This window comes from Populus alba, chromosome 19 (assembly GCF_005239225.2).
Source record: "Populus alba chromosome 19, ASM523922v2, whole genome shotgun sequence".
NCBI lineage: Eukaryota > Viridiplantae > Streptophyta > Magnoliopsida > Malpighiales > Salicaceae > Populus > Populus alba.
In genome coordinates, this window is record NC_133302.1 from 19,323,114 (window position 1) to 19,347,535 (window position 24,422).

The window sequence follows — 24,422 nt, forward strand, 5'->3', positions numbered from 1 at the left end:
TTTAAAATATTAAAAAAAAAAGTTAATTTGAAGAAAAGAAAAAAAAATTAAAAAATCATTCTTTTTCAAAAAAAAACTTTTAAAATAAAAAATAAACAAACTTTTAATGCTAGGAAAACCTTTGTACTTTCAAACTTTGTATTGTTTCATGGGTAAAAGATATTTTTGGATTAGCTTTACGTCAACATTAGATCATGCTCCACATTGATCTAATGTGTTTAGAAAAAAATTATAAGTTTTTCTGATGTTAACTCTTAAGAAATCAAGAAAAAAAAATCAACCTCCTTTAATCCTTAACCACCAAGACACATTTTAGAGTTAAGGGCAATGTTGAATCTTTTCAATCATACTCGAAGCGGACCAATAGGCTCCATATCAATACCATTCGAATGTCCAAAGAAAGCTGCCTCCGCACAGAAATGAGAGAGAAAGCAGAAAGGCCCAGAAAAAGACTTTCAAGTTTGCATTTGCTAGGAGTAATACTTCTTGACATGATTTCCCTCTTCAATGCCTGGTATTCAAAGGACTACAGCAGGGAAATACTTTCCCTAGACCAATCACCGCACTTGGCGCACCATGTCATTCAGTCACTGGATCTGTTTTGAGAATCGAGTTAACAAGTCAAAAGGTTTTAAGATTTAAAGAAAACATGAAAAGCCTCTACTTGATGGAACAAAAGAAGGCTGGAGCTGGTTCCATGCCATGCCTAATGAACTATAATACTCTTCAAACCATGCATTGGCAAATTTGCATGGTTGGTCTTCCACCAGCACTTTCAGAAATCAAATCCGAGCCAAAATAAATAATCATAGTAGAAATGTAGCGTAGAAAAGATTGGATACGATGAAGTAACCAAGACTACACAACTAGGAGATGACTTTTATTCAAAATTCACAAAAAGAAAACAACTTGAGAACATAAAAAAGTTTAATCCTTTCAAAGGATTTATGTTACCCTCCTCTATAAGAATTTCTTCATATTGGAAATTAGTGTGGTTTTGGGCACAGAACCAATAATTGCATCTTTCTTCTCCCCGTTTTTGAAGATCATGATTGTCGGGATGCTTCGAATTCCATACTTGGTTGTGGTGGAAGGACTTTCATCAGTATTCAATTTGAAGCACTTGAGCTTTCCATCATATTCCGTAGATAGTTCAGCTATTACTGGATGGATTATCCGGCAGGGTCCACACCACGGAGCCCAAAACTCAACCAGCACGGGCCCATCAGCCTCGATGATGAGTGACTGCCATGTTTCATCCGTCACTGCAGGAACTGAGATTTTGAAAACCAAGGAAAGATGTCAATTTTAACTGTGATATAGAGAACTCATTTGGAGTGCATTATAAGAAAGAACAACAGCAACAACATGATTAGAATTGGAGTGCGGTAAATAGAACTAGAGATTAGTGGCATAAATATTCAACTTATTTCAAGGGCAAGTAGCAACATGTAGAGGTAATTAAAATTCTAACCTGGAAGTTTTTCCTGCATAAAGGTCCATAAAGATTTTTCATAAATATGTTAACTGCCTTGAGTGATATCTCAATAGAATAAATAAAATACAACTAAAAACAGTAGAATGATATTCAGTTTCACAGCGATCACCTTTCCTCCTTCCTCGACGACTTTGTGAAGCCGGTGAACTTGTTTAACATTTTCATTCATTTCATTTCCAAATTAAACCATTTAGCTCCTTCCCACTCTACAAGAAAATATATCATCCTGTCCCTTACCATGGTTTGAAAGCTAAAGAGAGCTCTGGAATGCAAGGGAAGAATAGGTGACGAAAGACTCCATCAGTTTAGTTCCTTATATGACCAATTATTGGCAATTATATTTTAGCAGGATCACTGGAGGATATTCAGAAGGTTTTAATATGTCAGAAGTTATGGAATGTAGAAGTAAAAGGCCAGTTTTTTTGAGGTACTCTCAGACCAGCACCAAATCAGAGAATCAGATGCTGTTGCTTCACTCAATTGATACACCAATATCCCCAAGAAAAAAGAGTCCAAATAAGGAGATAAACAAGCCCAATTATTCTTATTACTTTGAGCAGACAACAACTAGGAAGAATACGATAGACAAATAATACAACCAGTTTAAATAACATTTTGCCATCAGCAGATAACCATCAGGAAATGAAGATAATTCAAGGGATCATAAGATAAAAAAACCATACAGAGGATGATCTGGAGAGAACGAGCATAATCAGTTAAGTGGGTCATTTAGGGAATTGAGGGTATTAATACACTGAGAATTTGGGCTAGTTTGAGACCTAAATAGATATCTGAAAAATGCAGGCCCTAATCCAGTATTTCATAACCTTTGCGTGATATTGCAACCCAAACAAAGCCTTAAAGACACTTGAGAAGTCCAGTCCCAGACTGGCCAGTTGAAGAGTTTTTTCATTTCAAGCATGAACTTGTTCCAAATATTCACTTTATACTGCCATTAGAATATGTCATGCAGGATTCTCAACCATGATAAAACTTGATTTTCCTAGGCTAGTGACCAAGCATGAGTTTGTCAAGCTAAACAAAGTTTCAAAGCAGTAGCTAAGTTAGCAATACAAAGTTCATGGGGCTCATAGTAATATATATTAACCAGAAAAAATAAAATTCCAAATATCAGGCCACAGTGCAGTGTTTCTAGATTTGAATGGATAACTAGATAAGAAGAGGTGACTTATGCTTTCATCAAAACATAACGCAGGAACTCTAAAATCATATTTAATGTAGACGAACAAATATTCTCAAGGATGATTCCGTAAAATTTTGAGGAATACATTTGAAACGAAATTTAACTTGAAAAGATTTTTTGTTTCAATGGTGGTTAGATATACTATGAACGAAGGGAAAATCAAGACAATTTAATAAGAAGTTCTTGTCTTTAGTTGTTATGCTTCTCACATTGGTTTCTCTAACCATACCTAATCAAGTGAAGAAGTATCAATTTATTGAAAAGTGTATGAAATTTGCAGTTACCTGCATTCCTAAGCATCTAAACTTGAAACATTTGGAGACACAAAATCATCCAAAATGGAAACAAATTACTAAAAGACATTCCTGGATTTGATGAAATCACAAGTTAGCACCCCACTACCAGCAGTTTGGATGTATACAGCCTATAAGTGCATAAATTCAGCGATGATTTTTTTTTGGGCTCGTCTTTTTAAAAGATAAAAAAAATATACTGAGAAGGTGACACCCACATAAATGTTTCTTCATTTACTTGAGAAAAAGACAGGTGGTTTTGTTCTCTTTGAATCCTCTGAACCCTAGAGAACAGATACGCCAATTTCAAAAAGACTAGGAAAACAAAAATTGCAGGATTCTCAGCCAATTGGAAGATACATAAGAAAAAGCCAGTGAACATCTTTTTTTCTAAAAGAAGAAAATCAACTTCAAGCACGTTAAACAACTAATATAAGTTTCTGCCATCTAATCGCAATGAATCTCGAAAATTTATTCCATCAACAGAGTACTTCTCTTTAGGATCCAGACAACCTCCTAGTCTTTGACAAAGGAAGTGACACAGCTCATTTTCAACACTCACGAACTTCTCTATTCCAAAACTCACACCTTCCCTCTATCATGCAAGCTCCACCACCCCTGCCCTCTCCTCTCCCAACTGCAAATTTCACTAACAAAAGAAATTGTCCTTCTTCAGGCCTGAAACTCTGATACTTGCAAAATGCTGAAAGATTGCAAACCAGATAATTGATAAGTTCAAACTTTTACATTGTAGTGCATTGCTCGCACATGCATTCTCCACTCACCATCAATTACAACCACCCGTTCCTCTTCAGATTTTTCTCACACTTAACATAAGGTTCATTCTTCTATTTGATGATCATGAAGGTCACTTTAACATTCTCCAATGCAATTATTGTTTTTAGAATTGCAATTTCAGCTCTTAATTCCTTAAACCCCATTTTCGAATATCAGTCCCTAATCCCTCCTCTCTGATCAATTTTGTTTCTTGATGATAAAGAGCATCTAGAAAAGCCCTAATACACACTAAAAAAAGGTTTCAATCTCCTGTTTAGATGATAATAGAGATCTCTTCTTAACATTCTCAAATGCAACACTTACTTGAACCATCCTTTGGGTAATATTACTCCTCCTCCCCAATCAAAGATCATATCTTGGGCATCCAGAAAAACTCTAATTTGCTTAAACCCCATTTACAAACTAGATTAGATCTTTGAAAAGTTACTGTTTTTTATCAGTGATTCAATCTTGTTTTTAATATTGTTTATCGGTGATATATTCATGTTTATAATCACACCTTCTGAAAATCACACCTCTCTACCACACAAACTCCACCACCCCTCCCCTCTACCAACTGCAAATTTCACTTTAAAAAAAAAAATTGCCCCTTCTTCTTCAGGCCTGAAACTCTGGTACTTGAAAAACGCTGCAAGATTGCAAACCAGATAATTGATAAATTCAAACTTTAACATTGTAGTGCATTGCTTGCATATGCATTCTCCACCTGCTATAAATTACAACCACCCGTTACTCTTCAGATTTTTCTCACACTCAACAAAAGAGTCAATCTCCTATTTTGATAATCATGAAGGTCTCTTTAACATTCTCCAAAGCAATTTTGGTTTTTAGAATTGCAATTTCAGTACTAAATTCCTTAAACTCCATTTTCGAATATCAGTCCCTAATCCCTCCTGGCGAATCAATTTCGTTACATCTAGAAAATCCCTAACACACACCAAAAATTAGGTTTCAATCTCCTGTTCATATGATAGTAGAGCTCTCTTCTTAACACTCTCAAATGCAACTCTTACTTGAACCCTACTCTGGGTAATATTGATCCTCCTTCCCAATCAAAGATCATATCTTGGACATCTAGAAAAACTCTAATTTGCTTAAACCCCATTTACAAACTATATTAGGTCTTTGAAAATTACTGTTGTTTATCAGTGATTTAATCTTGTTTTTAATATTGTTTATCGGTGATTTATTCATGTTTATAATCAAGGGCGATCAAATAAGACTCGAAATCTTGAGCTAAAGAGACTCTCTTGGTGCAATAATCCAAATCTGAGATAGCACAAGATCACAAACAACGAATCAAACAAAAGCTTAAGAACTAAAATAAACAAGACCAAATAACAAAACCCAAAATTAAAAATCAATTAAAAAATAAAAACTTACTGTCAACAAAAGTCTCATGAGCTTCAGACACAATACGAGAAAAAACCTTAGGATTTCTCCTCGTACTATTCGAAACCAACGAAGTTGACAATTTTGAACCCATTTGGATCCTCAATCCTCTGAACTCCGCAAAGGAAGCTATGCCACAACAGCGGCTGGATAAAGGAAGCACACCTGGGAGCTGAGGTGACGGCACCATCATCATAGGCGGGGGATTAGGGAGGGAGCATTTTAGGCGTGAAGAGTAAGAGGATAAAGCTATCGATGAGTCCATTTTGAAAGCTTTTCTTTGAAAGTTGGGTTTGCCTTGTGTCTTTGGTTTGGAGAGGAAGAAGAAGAAGAAGAAGAAGGCGGCACGACAAAGCTTTGAAAGTGGGCAGAGATGCTATGATTTCTCTCTGTTATTAACGAATAATGTCAGTTTCTACACAATACTGTGTTTGTGAACGTGTTCGAAATTGAGATTGAGAATAGATAGAACACAATTATGTATAAACCTTCACTATACACACATTTTTTGTTTTTATCAAAATTTGATTTCTTTTAATTAATTTTTTTTATCATTTTATAATATAATGATATATAATGTTTAAAATAAATTTAAAAATAATATTATTTTAATATATTTTCAAAAATAAAAAATTTCAAAAAATAATTATTAGCACAATATCAAATACTATCTCATTATAACACAAAATCTTTAAAGTTTGCTTTGGGTTTGTACTTAGGAAAATGGAACGGGTTTAAAAGAGTGTATGAGAGAATAAAAATGGTTGTTTTTTAAAGTATTTTTTATTCAAAAATGTATCAAAATAATATTTTTTTTAAAAAAAAAAAATTATTTTTGATATCAATAAATCAAATTGATTTACAAACACCAAAAAAAAATTAATTTAAAGTAAGTACAAAATAAAAAATAATAATTTTTTTCAAAAACATTTCTGAAATGTAAAAACAAATAGGTTTTTATTCCAGCTTATAAATTAATTAAGTTAACACGTCTTGAATAGAAAAGCACTATTTTAATTTTTAAATTTAAAATAATATTATTTTTTTTGAAGAACATAAATTTAGATTTTAAATGGTTTAACAAAAATATAAGTCAACTTGAATTTTTAATAGATTTACATCAAATTTACTTCTTTTATTATTAATATTTTTATAAAATCGATCCCATATCATACTATTTAACTCTACTATAAAGTGAGCTCTGCTATTTTGGTGGGCAAACTAATTTTGCACCTAGCTATCACTGCTGGTTTTGATTAGAGTAATCATAAGTTATTAAATCTGTGGGTGTGGGTATAAAGTATAAACCATGAAGTGATTATTTTATAGTATGAAATCAATGACTTATGGAAGAATAAAATTGTATTAAATGCAATGAAAAAAAATAATCTTAAGTCAATTCAAATTAACATAACAAACATGTTATATTAAAAATAAAAGATAAATCAACTTAAATTAACTTATCAAATCTAAACTCAAGTCATGAAATCAATGATTTAAAATATAATAGTTTGATGGCATCAATGTTTATCAATGCTGACATTATAACAACTTCCAATATAATAATGTCTTGAGAAGATAGCCATTGAGTAACACTACAAAACGAAAGAAAAAATCTTTTTTTACAAATAGTTGAGTGTTCTTATCACCATGATTTCATGTCTTTGGTGATGATGGTGATGATCTTGAACCATTAACGAGGATTGGAGACACGGCTAAGATTGTGAAAACAACTTGGTGATTAATTAGGGATTGTAATAAACTACACATATAATACATGTTGTTATTCATATATTGATTTGTCCACATTATTACAAAAATTTAAGTCTAAGTTTTAGAACACACATATGTCTTGAGGTTTCAAATTACAATATGATCCATTGGGTTGCTGAGGTCAATCTGCGAGTTCATAGGTTTTTTCTATTTAGTAAGAAGAAGTTTTAGTGCAAAAAATTAGTCTAAAATAAAACTCAATTTAGGTTAAATTCTAAATTAATAATCATCGATCGAATCACATCAAGTTTTATTATGATTATCGAATATCTAGAAAATCAGCTCTAACATGCATAAAAAACATGAAGAAAGCATTCCCTATCACAAAACTTATGCTTTTCACCTGATTGGTTATACTAGGCTTACTAAATATTGCGAGGCTGTATTATTTTTTTGTAAGAAAAAAAAAATCTATAACTTGAGTTATACATCCAAGTAAGTTAAATAACTTGGTGTTATTTTAATTAAATAAGAAAAAAAATCAGTAATAATAGTAATTAAACCAAAACAAAATTAAAAAGTAGTCATGATAACTTAGTAAAAAAATAATATGGTTTAATTTCCAGTCAATTAAATATGAAAAGACAAAATTAAATTAAATGAGACAGAAAAATGCTTAAATCAATCCAAGTTAGCATGACAAACATGTTCCATTGGAAATAAGAGATTAATCAATCCAGATTAACTTGTCAAACCTACAACTCAAATTATGAGATCGATATATCCTGATAAAAAATAAATAAATAAAAACCACAAAGCCCATCTTTCTCTTAAAAAAACCTAATTTCGAACAATGAAATAGAAAAACAAAATAAGTCAAAGAAATGAATATCAACCCATATAAACTTTTTCAAACCCGTAACTCGGACATTAGACTAAAAACACCTTACATGAAAAAAAAAACACGAAGTTCAATCCTTAACCAATCAAATATTGAAGAATGAATTTTGAAAAATAATCAATTGACAAAACGATCCAAAACCAAACATATCAATTAAAAAAAAATAAGAATCCAAGTTGAATTAAAAAATAAATAAGAGGACAAAATTGAAAAGAAAAATCACTTTAACAAAGGAAACAAATTTAAAAGAATGAGGATCAAATTAAAAAATAATATATTATAAATTTGAATTGAATGATGAAATTGAAAAAAAATAAAAATTATACAAAAAAAATTAAGAAAAAAAATTAGAAATCAAAAGAATAAGAATTGAAGTTGAAATATCAATAACTAAGAAGATAATAGTGAAATTTTAAATGGTTAATGCAATTTTCAAGAGGAAAAGAGACAAAAAAAAAAAAAAAAAAAAAACTTCACTAGTGACAATAAATCCCACCATAATTAAAGTAAATGTTAGTAAAAATTCAAATGATCAAAATTATGAAGGAAAAAAAAAAGCATTTTTTAATATAAAAAATACGTCGATAGCATAATTTTTTAAAATTAAAACTTATCATGTTTAGAAAAAGCAATCAAAAACAACAGATTATTTCTTGATGATTTTTATGTGGCTATATAAAAAAATAAAAATAAATTAGTTTAAGAAAATTATATAAAAAAAGTTACAATAAAAGAATAGATTTATGCTCATTAAATATTACTGAACAATTTTTAAGTTTTTCTTATATTTTAGGTTAATAAATAATTATTCATAAAGTAATTTCTAATATTATCATAAAAGCTCATGGTAGGTTTTTTATTTAAAGAGAATTCTCTTTTAATCAAAAAAAGAAAAATAATTAAAGGAAAAAAAAGATGAAAGGCCAAGAAAATCAAGTCCAGAAGCACTTGAGTTTGAAAGTACAGCCTGCGCATGTTTGGCCTTTAATGTGCACAGTGAAAATCTGTTCTATTTCAGTTTACAGTATTAATGATAATAATATTATTAATTAATGCTAATTAATTATGTGAATTACATGAGACATGTTTAAAGGAAACGTTTACAATGGCTGCAATCCCAGTCCTGTATTTTCGTATATTATATCAAATTCAGGAAAATGTTTCTTTTCAATTTCCTGTTAGTAAAAAAAGGCAACCAACAGGACAGGCCTCGCGTTTCCTCAGTTTTTGCTGCTGTTTGATATCAACTGTGTTGTTTTGAAATCACTTGTGTTATTTGTGTTTAGCTGATGAGTTCCCATGAAGGAAGAATGTGAGGGTACGTTGAATTTGTTAACAATAATTCTCTATGATGAATTTAATGAGCAATATGCGTGTGTTACTGCTAGAAAGCTAACGGTTGCTTGCCACCATGACACCTTCTCGCTGTTCTTTGCCTAAACGTTTCCACCACCATTCATGCGATGATGCAATCATGTTCTTTCTGGCTAAAAATAGTAAAAGAAGAAAAATAGGCAAAGGCTGTTTTTTGGCAGCAAAAAGAAAAGAAAAGGGGGGTCATTGCTGGTGTAAGGAGGGTTGGAGATTGATTTAGATCTCCAGAAGATTAAAAATAAAGCTGAAAGGGGACAAAAAAGAAAACAGAAGCATGGCTAGGAAGTTTAATTCATGGTTTTATCTCATTTGCTTCTTCTTCCTGGCTGGACTTGCCACCTCTTCCTCCTTTATTTCCAGTAAGAATCATTCCTTTCTCACATCATAATATTGTATGAGCGTAGCATTTTGAATTTTCTCTCATTAATTCTCGGGTTGGTTTTCTTTCCCTTTGTTTACTATTAAAAACTGCAGATGATGCACTTGATGTTCATGGAGGTTCTGGCCGTACCCTTCTCCAGATGAAAAAAAGTAAGTTTTCTTTTTATTTTCTCCCGTCTTTGGGATAATTCTCGGAAACCTGTATGTTTCTGCAGATTCCAGGATTTGCCTCCATTAATATCTCAATGACAAGAAAGTTAGGACAAACTTTGATCAGAAAATGAATGCTTTTGCAGATGGGAAACATTTCTCCATTCCATTTTCCCTCTGTTGATTCTTTGTTATTGATTCTTGAACTGATTTTTTTAATGGCTTGAATGGCAATGCTGAGCATAGAATGCTACTGTTCATCCCATTGGTTAAGGTGATCAAAGGGAAATGAATATATTTATAAATTACATAGAATCACTTGTTAAAATCACACAGAAGTCTGAAAGAAGTTTGTTGAAGGAAATCTTCAATGGCGGAAAATCTTCACTGCCTGCTCTATCCATCTTCAGCAAAGAAGACAGTTGCTCAAATGCGAACAGCATGCTATACAACAGCACATATGAACAGCTCAAGTTATATCACACATAGATCTGGAATTGGACGTTCTCTCTTGGGCACCATCTGAACCATCGTTCTATAGGACTTTACAACGCTGATTAACAGAAATTTGAGGCTGGTTTTCTGCCATTGACATCACTTGCCTATACTTTTCTATGCAAATGGACTATTTTATTGAAGAAACATAAACCAATAGACAAGATATTAGGCTTGATGCATAATCTAGTTATTATAATAAGATATGACACACTGATTTTTCATGTTTTCCTCCATTTCTCCTTGTCTGCAGCCTGCAACGTAAGCTTTGAGAATTTGGATTACAGTGTCCTCACAGATAAATGCAAAGGACCCCAATACCCAGCAAAATCATGTTGTGATGCTTTCAAGGAATTTGCTTGCCCTTTTAGCGATGCCATAAATGACCTGGAAACTGACTGTGCCTCAACCATGTTCAGCTACATAAATCTCTATGGGAAATACCCTCCTGGCTTGTTTGCCAATGAGTGCAGAGAAGATAAGAATGGTCTTGATTGCCAAAACGTGGACCAATCCAAGAAAAGTAGAGGAGTTCAAATTGCAGCTACTCAATCCTCATTGTTGACGCTCACAGCAGGGCTCATAGTGTTGTTACTCCAATTATTCTAGATGGTCAAGAGTGGATAACCATTCATTTCCTAACTGTTACACCTTCCTGTCCCAAAGTATTGCTTCATCAAATTGCGGTTCCACCATCATTGTGGTCCTTTGTGCTACAATTTGGCATTCTTTTAACTATTAATTGGTGCATAGTTCGCTATCAGATTCTTTCGACTTCGACAAGCCATGTGCTGTTTTTACTGTGAACATGTGTAGCTATGTGACATTCAGAAGAAATTCTTGAATTATTAATGCTGGTGTATCATTGCTATTGACTAAGTTCTACTGTCAATTTGTTAAATTGAATTTGAGAGAATTGCAATCTGCAATCAAGCTGGGGTACTGAGATTTGATCTTTTCACTTGCCCCCTGACATAATTGAAGATTCTGGAGTTATGTCAACGTCTGTTGTCCCTCTATGCACTTGCAATTGCAATGTCATACTACATGTTGCCGAGTTTGCACATCTTGTAACAGTGTTCTCTCAATGTAATAAATGAAAGGGTGAACATGAATCTTTGTAGCAAAGATAAGTTATGGAATCATAAAGTCATGAATCGAGGTTTTTTGAGAAAAATATAGATTTTAGAGGGAGGGCCACGCATGATAGGACAATTTGGATGAAAAGGCATCCGGACAACATCTATTATTGCTTTCAAAACAGTTGTGACTTTCATTTCATGGCCCTTGCTTCTTGGATCTGTTCTGTATCAAATTCCCAGCTGAAAGGCTCAAAATTCTATGGATAAGGGTAGATTTTTCTATTCCCAGAACAATTGGATATGGAACCATACCTGTCCATTCATTGCAACAACAAAGAATCGGATCCCTTATCTTTTTTGAGGTGATTACCATGTAACTTTACCAGCAAACTCCATGTATCTTTCTAGTCATTGTCACCTTTAGCTCTCCCATTCAATGTTTCATTGAAAGGGAAAAGGAAGCATTGATTACTCGTGGAAGTGACCAAAAGAGGAAGGCTATGATGGATATAAGAGCCTGATAGCTTAAAACAATCTGCAATACAACGATGCCTGATTACGCAAACGAGAAATCAAGATATATAAACATAGCCTTCGAGGGATCATAGTTAACTCTTCCATTTGGGAGGTTGCCTTGCCTTGTTGGGCTCTGTCAACACCCTAGATTCAGTATAGAGAGTTGAGTCATCCTCCTCGAATCCAATAAAGGAAGGAGCCATATACTGTGCCCAGGCTCGAAAAAGTTAGGGTTCTAGATCACTGAAGATCTATGCTAGGGTTCTAGATGCTCGTAGTAGTTTCATGACCACTGAAGATTTTGAACTGTGTCTTGTGAGTATTATCTCATGTTCTAATGCCATGTATAAGATGATCAAGGGTATAATTCTTGGGCCCATCAACATCACAGTCAAGAAAGGAAGCCGAGATCTATGATATGCCAAGAACGGCACTGTAGTTTAATTATTGTGCTTGCATCTTTCATGGTGATATGGTCATCCAGTTGATCATCTTAATATGTCCATAGCTCGCTCAAAATGCTTGTGATACATATCCAGTTTCTTACCACTCATTCTTGGCAAAGTGGTGCACGCTACCTTTTTTAAATGGAGAGCTGATATTTGTGCCTTGTGGTTCAAAAATTAAAGGTGTTTCATGTGGAATAAATCCAGTTTTGAGATCTCTATGTTGACTATAAATAGGTTTTTTTTTTATTTTGAATCAAAAGTCAGTCAACCCTGTTTGATAAAAGAAAAAAATCGATTGAAAGATGTGCAGACATCATATCAAGAACTCAAAAATCAATGTGTTTTTCTCAAAAGCTTCATTTGTAGCTTTTATTTATTAAAAAAAAAAACTAATCCTCATTATGAGGAGAAATACTGTGAATCTGCGTAGTGAAATTTTTTTTTGTCCCTTGGATTTTTTACACTTTAGTCTCTTAATTATTTTATTTTTCAATTTGATCCTTAATAATTTATTTGATTTGTGACCGGTCTTAATAATTTATTTTTGATGCGTTTTTATGGTGATCTCGAGGTATCAATGAAATATTATGTTTCTTGGTAGTTCTTAATTTTATGAAATAAAATTTATTTATAATAATTAAAGCTTTAAGGACTGAGTTAAGAGTTTAAATAAATATTCAATCTATTTTTGTCAAAATCAATGAATAATTTGCACGGTCAAGGTAAGTTTTTTTCGGTCCATCAGCTTTTTTTTCTTTCTAATTTGATCTTTTTAAATTGATTTTATTTGTTGTTGGACTGATAGTTTATTTTTGTTGCCTTGATACAGGGGTCTTATAACAAAATAAAATTCAGCTAATTTAAAATAATTAAGTGTTAAAAGATTAAAATTTAAAGTTGAACAAGTATGGGGACTAGGGTGGACGACCAAAACAAATTAGCTAGCACTCGCATTGCATGCGGCAGCGGGTCTGAAATTGCAACATCTAAATTCTGATTAGATTATTATCATTACAGCTACAGCTACATCTAAATTCATGGTCCAATTTCTAAGCCAAACAAACCCTTAGCAATTAGCTTTGGGGTTTAAAAAAGTGTGATCAATAAACCAAGTGGTGAATTAATTATAGAATTTAGATTGCGTTAACATACCGATGAGTGGAATGAAGAATATCCATTTTCCAATTTTTAAGCATTCATAAGGATGCATATACTTATTCCATCACATCCTTTCTTTTTTACTTCTTTTTCTCTGTTTGACCATTGAAAATACACAACTCGTCCCTCCCATTATCATGGGTTCAAGTTCGAAAAAGTTGCTTCAATTTTTTACCATTCTTTTGGAAGCATGAGACACCACTAGGCCATTTGGTCCCTTGATCACATTCTTGTTCCACTAAATTTTGTTCATCTTGTTCCGATGCTGTCTGCAAACTATTTCAAGCAAAAGCATAGTGCTTGATCAAGAATTTAGCACGCTTCATGGAGGTAGCAGATCAAATTTTAGGAAACCACAAGAGCCTGGTGCAAATCAAGAATTTGGCTATGTTATTCCAAGAGAACTAATTTTGAAGTTAACCCAATAGGGCTTTAGGTGGACGACATGTCAGCTCAAGAACAACAAAAAAAATGGATGCAAGTAACATGCCAATTGAACTTGGTTGATCACAAATGAGCTCCCAAATTCATCCAAGCATGGAAGTACTTGATTTTTGGCTCTCAATACCCTAATTTAGCAAGGTCAATAAGGACGAAGTATTTTGTTCCATACTTGAAAGAAAATTGTTCATAAATTGGAATTTCCCTTTGTGACTTCCATAGAACCACATCTTGGACTTGTAGAGCTACAAAACATTGCCATCCATCAGACATCCATGCGTAACCTAACGATGCCTGCCTGGTACAAAATATTGCTGTGAAAAGATAAGTAATGGAACATGACTAATTTAGCAAGCAATCATTTTCTAATCCCAGAAAAATCGATGGCACAAAGAAAATCAGCCGTGAATTATGATCAGGACAAGCAATTTTTGAGTGAAAACACCATTACAAAATTTCAACTCAAGCATTACAGATGTTCTCCTAATCAGATCCACTCAAAGAAACTAAAGAAAAAAGGTCAAACTTTCTTTATGCCATCTTTTTCTCTCTTAATTAAAGAGAAAAGATGGGTGCTAGCTAAAATTAGTACGACTAATCAGTATCATCCATGGAGCTATCAAGGCCAGATGTTGACTCTCTCGTCATCTGTGAGCAGTGACCAGTGTTTCAATAAACCTCAACCCATCATACCTTGGTGCAAATTTATCCATGGAAGCCGATCTCTGTTGATCTTTGTTTGAGCCAGCTTCCTATAAAAGAAAAGGTATAAAACTTTAAGACTAATAGTTTTAGAAAAAACAGAGATCAATCGCAAACTAAAAAGTAAGCTTAAACTATATCAATCAATCAGGGGAAAAAATTGAAGAAACCAAACACCAAAAGGGGTGATTTAAAATTCCACGAGTTTTCAAGAAACCCAAAATTGAGTAATTGAATTTCTTGTTAAAAACATTTATGGTTTTCCAAGAAAGTACAAGGCAGGATCTTTGAGGTAAAAGAGATCCCAAGCTTCTCTGGAATCAATTACTGAACCACAAGACAAGGCAAGACCCAGAAACAAAAAAAACAGAGATAAGAACACAAGAAACCAATTCCCATGAAAAAAAAATTCAAGAAAATACACAAACCCAGAATTGTTTTGTCAACTGTCTTACCTTAACATTGGAGTTACAGCTAGAAGATAAGGAGGAAGCAGAGAAGGCAGTAGCAGTAGCAGTAGCAGCAGCAACAAAGGCTGCAAAGAGGCTCGATTTCTTCATCGGCATGATGATTTGTTTGGAATTCAAATTATTGAAATTTTGTAAAGGCCAAGAAATTGGAAAATAGTTTCTTGGAGAGAGAGGGAGAGAGAGAGAGATGGAAGAGAGTTGAAACTTGTGAAGAAAGGGGTTACTCATGGCGCATATATATATATATAAAAGGATTTTTGGTCATTGAGGGTAACTTTCGAATATTTACGCGGCAACTATCCCCTTCTCCGGGTATTGAATTTACAATTTTGGGTTTGAATTTGTTCTTTAGAGTGATGTTATCATACATGAATTTGATGTAGTAATTCATGAGAATTTTACTTTTAATTCTTAAATTGAAAATTGAATTGAAGAATTTGAAAATCCAACATCGTTGACAAAGAAGGAAACAAACCTCTTTAACTACAAACTCAATTTCTTTGTAGTTTATAAGAAATTATCTCGTGAAGTTAACTCAAGCAAACAAATTTTTTTTATGCATAAATCTATCTATCAACTAAACTTAAAAATCAAGTTTGAGTTTACTTGGTAAAGCTTAATATTGAAGGAATCCAAATTATACTTGTTTGGATCATGACTCATATAGATATTGATAAACTAAGATTTTATAAATATTTTTTATGTATCTTTTCTAAAAAAAATATCAGATCAAGAAAAGTATACTGATATAATTTTTTTTGTATTCTTGGATGTGTTGGATTAACATACATCATCACCAAACATGTCTCCATGAAGACATGCTAGGTAGACCCACGTACTATTAAGTCTAGTCAAATTCAGCTCAAAAGTTGTTAGGTTTAGCCACCGCCAGAACCAAGTGATTTATGGGTTGGCCACTACCACACCCAAATGGTGTTGGGTCTAGCAGTGTGCGCCAAACCTAGCACATGGGTCTAGTAATGTGTCAAACCTAGACATAACTTGGGTCTGACATGTGACACCATCTAAGTTCGTCACTTATTAGACCCAACTCTTAGGTTTGGCAAGTGTTTTTGTGCCCACTAGCTTGGTCTGGGGCACTGTCAGACCAACGAGGTAAACTTATCGCGCATTATCCAATGGTGTCAAGCTTGAGGACTTTTGTCATCACACCCTAGGTATGGCCAATATAGCCAAATTCATTATACTCATGGATTCAAACATAATACCTGAATCGAATATTATTAATTCTATCTATTTTTACATAAAATCTAAAAGAAATTATTTCTTAACAAATAGGCTTAATTAAACAAGTTTACAATCGACCAACATCATTAAGTGTATTGAAGTCTCTCACTGCCTACAATTTCTCCATCTTTTTTATGGATAAAATAAATGGAATACATCTCACAATACAACTAAAAATATTATAAATGTAAAAGTACACTACAACTTATCCTCTCTACAAAATAAAAAAGATTCATGAGTTTTAAATACATCATGAATCTTTCAAAATAAAAGCCCACAATCTTCATTCTCTATTGCATACATATTTGAGAACATCTCTTTTTATAATTTTATTGTACTTTCTTTCTCTAAAAAGATACTTATTTAAATATCCAAGAGTGTCCACATTCATCAAAGAAGGTATTAGCCACAAGTCATCTTGGCCTATCAAGCACTACGTACAAACTATTAATCATATCGGTTAGGAAAAATAGATGAGATTGCTATGATCAATTAATTAACCGATTATCCAACCTAAAAGCTTTGTTCTAAGTTGCTTGGATTTTTTTATATTTCATGAGATATATACATGAATGAAAGAAGTTTATCAAATTTATTGAGTTTATATATATATATATATTGCATTCTAATGTTTCTAATTTCAAATATTATAATTTATATGTAGACTATTACAATTATAAAAATTCTACAATAACATTTTATAAAATAATATTAAAAATAATAAAAAAGAATTGTAGAATATGTAATATTAATATAGATAAAAAGAGTTTTTATACCGATTGAAATCATCATAAATATACTTAATATGCATTATCTATTCTCAAGCTAGAATTATATTATTTGTTGTCAAATCAATTATTATAAGATTTTTTTAATAATAATGATGATGATAATGGATTTAAAGTAATTAATGAATCCATTGAAATTCATTATCAATGATTAAAATTATTTGAATTACTCCTAGGATAAATGTTTTAGAACAAAATTTAATTAATTTATTTTTTTTGCTAAAATTTAATATGGTTTGTACATTTTGAATCGTTTTGATGTGCTGATGTCAAAAATAATTTTTTTAAAATGAAAAAATATCATTAATATATATTTTAACACAAAAATTTATTTAAAAAACAATCACTACCACACTACCAAACATATTCTTACAAGACTCAATTCTTCACTTGATGCCTTTCTCATTCGAATGGATTTCTGGAATTTTGAGATAAACTAAAAGAAGAGGAAAGGGAAGGGTAATCCTGTAAAAGGGAGACTTTCTTCTAGTACCCGATAAAAAAATGAAAAGGGGCAAATAGTAATAACACAAACGGGTAGAGGTTTTCCGCGGCATGTCGATGTTGTTTTTTTCCGAGACGACATGTCGGGAGTGTGTCGGGAGAGTGTCCTGATTGGTTGATTTCTTCATTAAATAGTCAATTAATGGATGACAAGAGTACGGACAACGGACAACATTTTTTTCATTTTCAATAACTTCACAAAGTTAATGAAAATGAAAACTGGATAGTGATTTGGAAAAGGCCAAGATTTGTAGGTTTTGGAAATGAATGAGGTGGTAGAGATGGAAGATATTATCATAGTGATTTTCACTGTTGGTTTCTTTTTTAAAAAATATATATTAAAATTTATAGTATATATATTTTTTTATTTTTTAAAATTTATCCTCACATCAATACTTTAAAATAATTCAAAAAATCTAAAAAATTAATTTAAAACAATATTTTTAAACTTTTTAAAAAAAATGGTGTGGACGCAAAGATGAACATAATGATTTTTATTTGTAAGATGTGATATAAATTTTCTATTATACCCTTTTATTTTCTTATAGTTATCCCAAAAAAAAATTTTGTTTTTTTTTTCTAAAAAAAATTGGGTGTACGAATTAGATATTATATATGTAATTAGGGAAAAATATAGCATTTTCTTGGATATCAATCAACCTTATCTATCAAATTATTTGACACTCATATAAACCAATTTTATGAGATTTTCAAAGAGCTAAAAATTTGTTGTTATCAAGTTACAGTCATTATTATATATTTATATATTAAAAACATAAATTTTATTATATATTCAAGTTGTTTATCAACATACAAAATCGATACCTTCTCACTATTTTTAATTTATATATTCTTTTAATTCTATTATGACTACTGTTGAGATTTAAGGGAAAAGAATAGGAAATTATGTATTGTAACCCTTGATAATCATAGAGTAAGAACATGGTTTAAGTTTGAAGGCGTTGTCGATGCTTGAATTCTTGACAAGAAATTTTAGAGTCAAGTTATTTCATGAAATAAATTGTTCTAAGAGTAAGATTTATTTGATTTAAGTTTAATTTATATTAAAACATTCTAAAAAAAAAAACTAGAGATTGATAGATCCCAAACACACTCAAAATGTGCTTAATTCATTACCTGAGTTGATGATTATGAGTTGGGTGTTGATTAATATTAATTTAAAATAATATTAATTTAAAAAATATTTAAAAATTAAATTAAATTTTAATTAGATCATAAATTAACTTATCGACGAAATACACCGAGCCACCTTCGACTTATTTAATTTAAAATATCATTCAGAGTTGGTCGGGTTTAAAGTCACAGTAATGTGTTGAAGGGTACTTTTGTCATGTTGTTAAGGTATTATGCAGGCAAGAGACACGAGCTCAAGATTTTTCAATTCTTGAGTTGTACTTGCTCCGCAGAAAAGATCATCAGCCATCTGGGTTCATGACACGTGTCGACCAATTATTTTGTCAACCACTATTTTTATCCCAAATTTTGTATATTTTCAGAGGTGGGTTTCGTTAGCATTAGGGTGTTTAGGAGTGTGATAGTGGTTATTTTTAAATAACTTTTTATGCTGAAAAACATATCAATAATGTTTTTTATTTTTTAAAAATTATTTTTGATATTAGCACATCAAAACAATCTAAAAAGTACAAATCGTACTTAATTTTAACAAAAAAAAATTTAAAATTTTTTAGAAAACAGGTTTAACATTAATGCCAAACGGAAGAAGGTAGGAAACTTCCACAGCAAAAACAAAGCAGAGGTTATTTTCAGCTGACAAGAGAGAAAGCAGATGCCAGGTTTCCCAGGTGAAGCTGTCACTGTTGCTAACTTCCAAACAAAGGCTCTGCTGACAGGTGGGATATTTGGAACTATAGATTCAAGAGAGAGGAAGGAGACGTGTTTAAGTAGCATTTTGTTGTTTTTATGTTTAAAAAGTAATTTAAAAAAAAAATTATTTTATCTTTTTATTTTAAAATTTTTTTGTTTTTAAATTATTTTAATATGCTAATATTAAAAATAATTTTTAAAAAATAAAATAATATTATTTTTATGTAATTCCAAATAAAAAATATTTCAAAAAAAAAAACCATCCCTACATTTCTAAAGGTAGAAATATTTTATAACTTGCTTCTTAGAAGCTAGCTGTTGGTTTTAATATTCAAATTCAAGAAATCAAAATGGAGAGCAAAACTTTTTATCCATCAAACTAATAAAATTTGATTTGATTTATGATTGTTATAAAATCTAGGTTAAGAATGGATAAATTAACTCAGGTTAATTAAAATAATATCATTTTAATTTATTTTTTTAAAAGCTAAAATAACATTATTTTGGATTTTAAAAAAAAAATCAATTTATGTATCACTTGGATTTTAACAAGCTTATCTCGATCAACTCCCAACCATTTTAACTTAAAATAAGTTTAAATTAAATGTCGACCCGATCTGTTTAATCCTACTTAACAAGCTATTTTATATATTTTTTCAAGTTTTCAGAAACTATATATATAATTTTTTCATATATATAACTTTTCTATACACACGAGTTTTTCTATGAAATATAGACACAATTCATAGCTCCAATAACATTTTCCACAAGTAATATTTTCAACAATAACATGCATGACACATCAAGCAACCATGCCTAATAATTTTTTATTTCTTTACATAAAGCATGGATAGCACCACACCATATTTTCTTTAATAGAAGGCCAACTTCACAAACAAGGTTTAATATCAATCTCTTTACCAATGATAGAATCTCCTTCTCCATTAAAAAGTTTCAAGGCCTAGCTATATAAATACACCCAGTCAATAGACAAGCAAGCTAGAGCAAAGCTAAGCCTATAAATCAAGACTATTCTAGCTAAAAACCACTCTCAACAAGTTGAAAGGCAACCAGAGCTACATCATGGATAATTATACCAAAACCAAGCTAGGCTATACAATTTTTAGGTCAATACATGAATATACTTATATATTTTTTTTTAATTTCTATATATTTTCTTTCCTTTCCTTACATTTATTGACATATCGGAGAGTTCCTTATTCCCTAGGCAAATCATACAACTATTAGTGAAGTCCATCAACCAATGATTAGTCGGTCCACCATCCATAAACTCAGCCTTAAAAAACTCAATTTCTATAGTGAACCATTACATAATCATATGCAATCCTATCACTTTGTGTAATGAAATCCAACAAAATTTCACTATCGAGTGCATGCACGGTGTGATTTCATCATCCCAAAAGCCTTCAACAGTTGCATAGAGCCAAGAAAAATATTCACTTTTATCTCAAGTTGAAATCAAAAGTTGTATCTCTGTAGCTAACCACATATGAATCATTAGAAATGACAGAAAATTAGAATAAAGTTTAATTAATCGACGTCAAAACCTCGCAATAATTTAGTGGGCACCAAATAACGTTGGAGCCGACAATGCAAAACATGACCAAACCGAATCAGGAGGCACACATGTCATGCTATGAGAAGGACAACTTCTTAAATAAACTAATTTCATAGTCATTAATTTGCTATATGTATGAAAAATAATTTCTAAGCCCACATGATCCATGAGATATTAACCAACCACTCATTTTATATTACTTTATTAAATCTAATCTAGTTTGGCATATCAATTTATATCAATTTAAAATTTAATCAACTTGAAATTTATTCTGAACTAAGTTTTTTTTTAAAATAATATAAAAGTTATCTTAGTCAAATTCAAGCGACTCGATGAATAAATTCAAAATTTAATTAAAACTTGATTTAATTTTTAATTTTATTTAATAATATTGTTTTGAATTATTTTAAATTAACTTGTTAAACTTGTATTTCAAGTTTTTAATTAATATATATAGTAAATAGATTGGATATGATATTGTTGCGTTAAATTAATGAATTGTATTTTGATATAAAACTTGTCAATGACTACCATCTTAACGAATGCCCTAATTACTTTGGTTACCTTTTACCCATTCTACACTACTTGGATATAGGCTAAATTAGATTATCCTTAGTGATGGCCATGATTTATGCCCTCGTCCTTATACATGATTTACAATAGCTATTGCATGTTTAGAGGATATTTGAAAGTGTGATGATAATGATTGTTTTTTTAAGTGTTTTTTATTTTTAAAATATATTAAATAATTTTTTTATTTTTTAAAAATTATTTTTGATATTATACATCAAAATGATATGAAAATATAAAAAAATATATTAATTTAAAATAAAAAAATAAAAAAAAATTAATTTTTTTCAGAAACACTTTTAAAACAAAGTGAATAACATTACTTAAGACACAAAATGAATGTTGGCATAAGATTGTTGTGGATCTTGAAGCTTATTCAAAGACAAGCAGCCCAAATTGGATTTGTATGTCAATGAGCTTTAATTTAAATTTAATATGAACTTATATTTTAGTCGGTTTTAATTTATACTCTAAATATCTTTTAATAAATTATTTTGATTTTGATTCAATGATGACAAACTATCCCCGTATACTAGTCCATAAAAGGTGTGATTGGTTTTAAAGTATTTTTTATTTAAAAAATATTTAAAAATTATTTTTTTTTATTAATATATTAAAAAAAAATTAAAAACAAAAAAAAATTAATTTAAAAAAAAATTCAAAATTTACTCAGGTTCATGATGAGATGTGTTATCTTCTAGTCAAGCCTATAAACTCATCACCAACCAAAAATGCAAAAAATATAATGTATTAAATATGATCAAGATTGGTGGTCCAATACTCGTTATCAATTATGCTAAATCACATAAGCATGTCAGCTTCAACTAGTCAGGCTGTCCATAATCAATTCCGCAGCTCATTTTCCCACCGTCAACCTGACACCACCATAAATAAAAACGCAATTCGAAGAGCGATGGCATCAAGTGTGAATGTTTTTCTGGTGGGTCTCCTGCATTCTCTCTTAAATGATGAACTCATTTGACTGGAAATCTGATAAATTGCTCAGTAGCAGTTGACTTGAATTGAGTCAGTGAGGTAATCATTAGTCAACAGCATCACAAAACCTAGCTCCAAATCATTTCATGAACAGGTCCCGAGTAGATGTTATTATATATGGCCTCTGACCAGTACCCTCTTCCTCCCTCACTCTTCGGCGAAGAAAAATAATCACTGGAACCCGTTGTTCATACTCTTAAAGCACATAGCAATTCTGGTAAGGCAACCAAGCATACCTCACAGAACGAGAAATACAGATGGTTTGTAGCAGGGACGAGTTATCTGGACAGATCTATTACTTCTGGATTACTTTCAATAGAGAAAGAAGTTAAGTAAACAACTCTTTTTTTCAATAAAAACGGAGAACTTCTTCTCATCTTATTAGCTTGTATTCATGTTTGGTTTGCTTCATCATGAACATTAAATGAATAACTTTCTAGGAACCTTGGCTCATAGACTCCATGAAACACAAGATATCATGTTTCTTTAACGGGAAAGAGTCTACATAACTGGATCCTAATCTGCTTCTCGTTTGAAAAAAATCCAAATCGAGGACACTCCTGGTTCTATATTGTGACATTTTCATCCGAAAGCAGTGTCCATGTTTCACAGTATGATTCAGCATAAGCTTCTTCAGGTATGTATGGACAGAAGATGGACATTTTCATGAGCTAGCATGCTCACCATGCACCCTTTTTTTCAGCTCCTTATGATCTCTATCTGATCAATAGACACAAGATCAATAGACAAATTAGCTTCGAGAGGAGAAGGAGGGGAGGGGAGATTTTTTAGCATTGGGAAAGAAAAGTGAAGGCGTGACCTAGTTCATATATGTGAAGGTAAAGAAGCAAATGGCACTTGAGCTTGCGGCCCAGCGGTGAAATTCCCTTTCTCTGCATCAGGTTCAAGTCTTATTCTGCACATCTATCACCCTGTAATATTTTATATGTTTCCTGTACTTGTAAGATGTTCAATAAATTTAGAAATTAATTGTGATGTGCATAAGTTGATACAGATATCCGAAATATTAAAAAAAAAAGAAAAAAAAAAGCAAATGCCAAAGCTGAGAGACATGTTGCATTAACAAGATTGTGGTGTGTGGATTTAGGTTTCCAACCTTTTACAAGAATTGGGCGGCATTCTACTTCGTGATGCTTTGTTCCTAATCAGATTCGTTCTTGAAACTAAGTTTCTTCAGGTATGTAGTTCCACCCATGCTTCCAAGATCGACGAGGTTGAAAGAATGGCAATATTGAAGTTACAAAACCTGCAAAAACAAGCTTTTGTATGGGTTTGGTACTCTCTGATACTTTAATTTGTTGAATCATTAAACATTATCAAACTTAACCTGGATTAGTGAATTGATCGAATAACACACCGATCTAAAATCTATTCATGCTGCGTCGAGTTTTATCTTCGACTAATTTGAAAATTGATCTTTGTTAATGATTCATTTTCAACTTTTATTTAAGGTTTGACCTAACAAATTTAATTTGAATCCCAAGGCAAGTCCGATGATTGTGAGAGTGTCTGTAAAAATATTGTTTTTACGGTTATATCATGTTTTTATAAATATTTAAATTTATTTTTTTATATTTTTAGTGAGTTAATACTAAAAATAAATTTTAAAAAATAAAAAATATTTTTAAAAAATCACTATCATAATATCAAATTCTAAGTATTTCATCCACCTAACTTGCATAATTATGTCGTCAAAGTTAATAATTAGTGACATAATTGTAAGAATTTTGTGGTTTGCGTACTAAACTAAAAAGAAAATCTCTTAGCAATGTCATCTTAACTAACATAAAACTAGACCCAAAAAAAAAAATACAGAACTTTCTTAGAAAGTAGTATTAACTTGTGCAGTTAAAT

The 24,422-nt window shown here is 31.3% G+C and overlaps 3 protein-coding genes across 5 annotated transcripts; 1 reads left to right on the forward strand and 2 right to left on the reverse strand.

Moving 5' to 3' along the window:
- Positions 1-844: 844 nt before the first annotated feature.
- On the reverse strand, positions 845-5,626 carry LOC118056595 (uncharacterized). The gene is made up of 2 exons (XM_035068840.2): positions 5,177-5,626; positions 845-1,274 (listed from the first exon to the last, which is right to left on the reverse strand). The coding sequence occupies exons 1-2, from the start codon at positions 5,448-5,450 to the stop codon at positions 961-963; spliced, it is 588 nt and encodes a 195-aa protein (XP_034924731.1). The 5' UTR covers positions 5,451-5,626; the 3' UTR covers positions 845-960.
- A 3,821-nt stretch (positions 5,627-9,447) lies between these two features.
- LOC118056569 (GPI-anchored protein LLG2) lies at positions 9,448-10,808 on the forward strand. Its single transcript, XM_035068810.1, has 3 exons — positions 9,448-9,532; positions 9,648-9,704; positions 10,453-10,808. The coding sequence occupies exons 1-3, from the start codon at positions 9,448-9,450 to the stop codon at positions 10,806-10,808; spliced, it is 498 nt and encodes a 165-aa protein (XP_034924701.1).
- Positions 10,809-13,270: 2,462 nt separating this feature from the next.
- On the reverse strand, positions 13,271-15,233 carry LOC118056650 (uncharacterized). 3 transcript variants are annotated; one of them, XR_004688835.2, is made up of 3 exons: positions 15,003-15,233; positions 14,539-14,597; positions 13,271-14,139 (listed from the first exon to the last, which is right to left on the reverse strand). XR_004688835.2 is itself a non-coding variant. In XM_035068918.2 (3 exons), exons 1-3 carry the CDS (start codon positions 15,111-15,113, stop codon positions 13,966-13,968), a joined length of 348 nt encoding a protein of 115 aa, XP_034924809.1. In that variant the 5' UTR covers positions 15,114-15,233; the 3' UTR covers positions 13,271-13,965. The 3 variants fall into 3 exon arrangements, 1 of the variants encoding a protein (XP_034924809.1); XR_004688834.2 differs by having other exon boundaries at positions 13,271-14,159; XM_035068918.2 differs by having other exon boundaries at positions 13,271-14,143.
- Between the last annotated feature and the right edge of the window lie 9,189 nt (positions 15,234-24,422).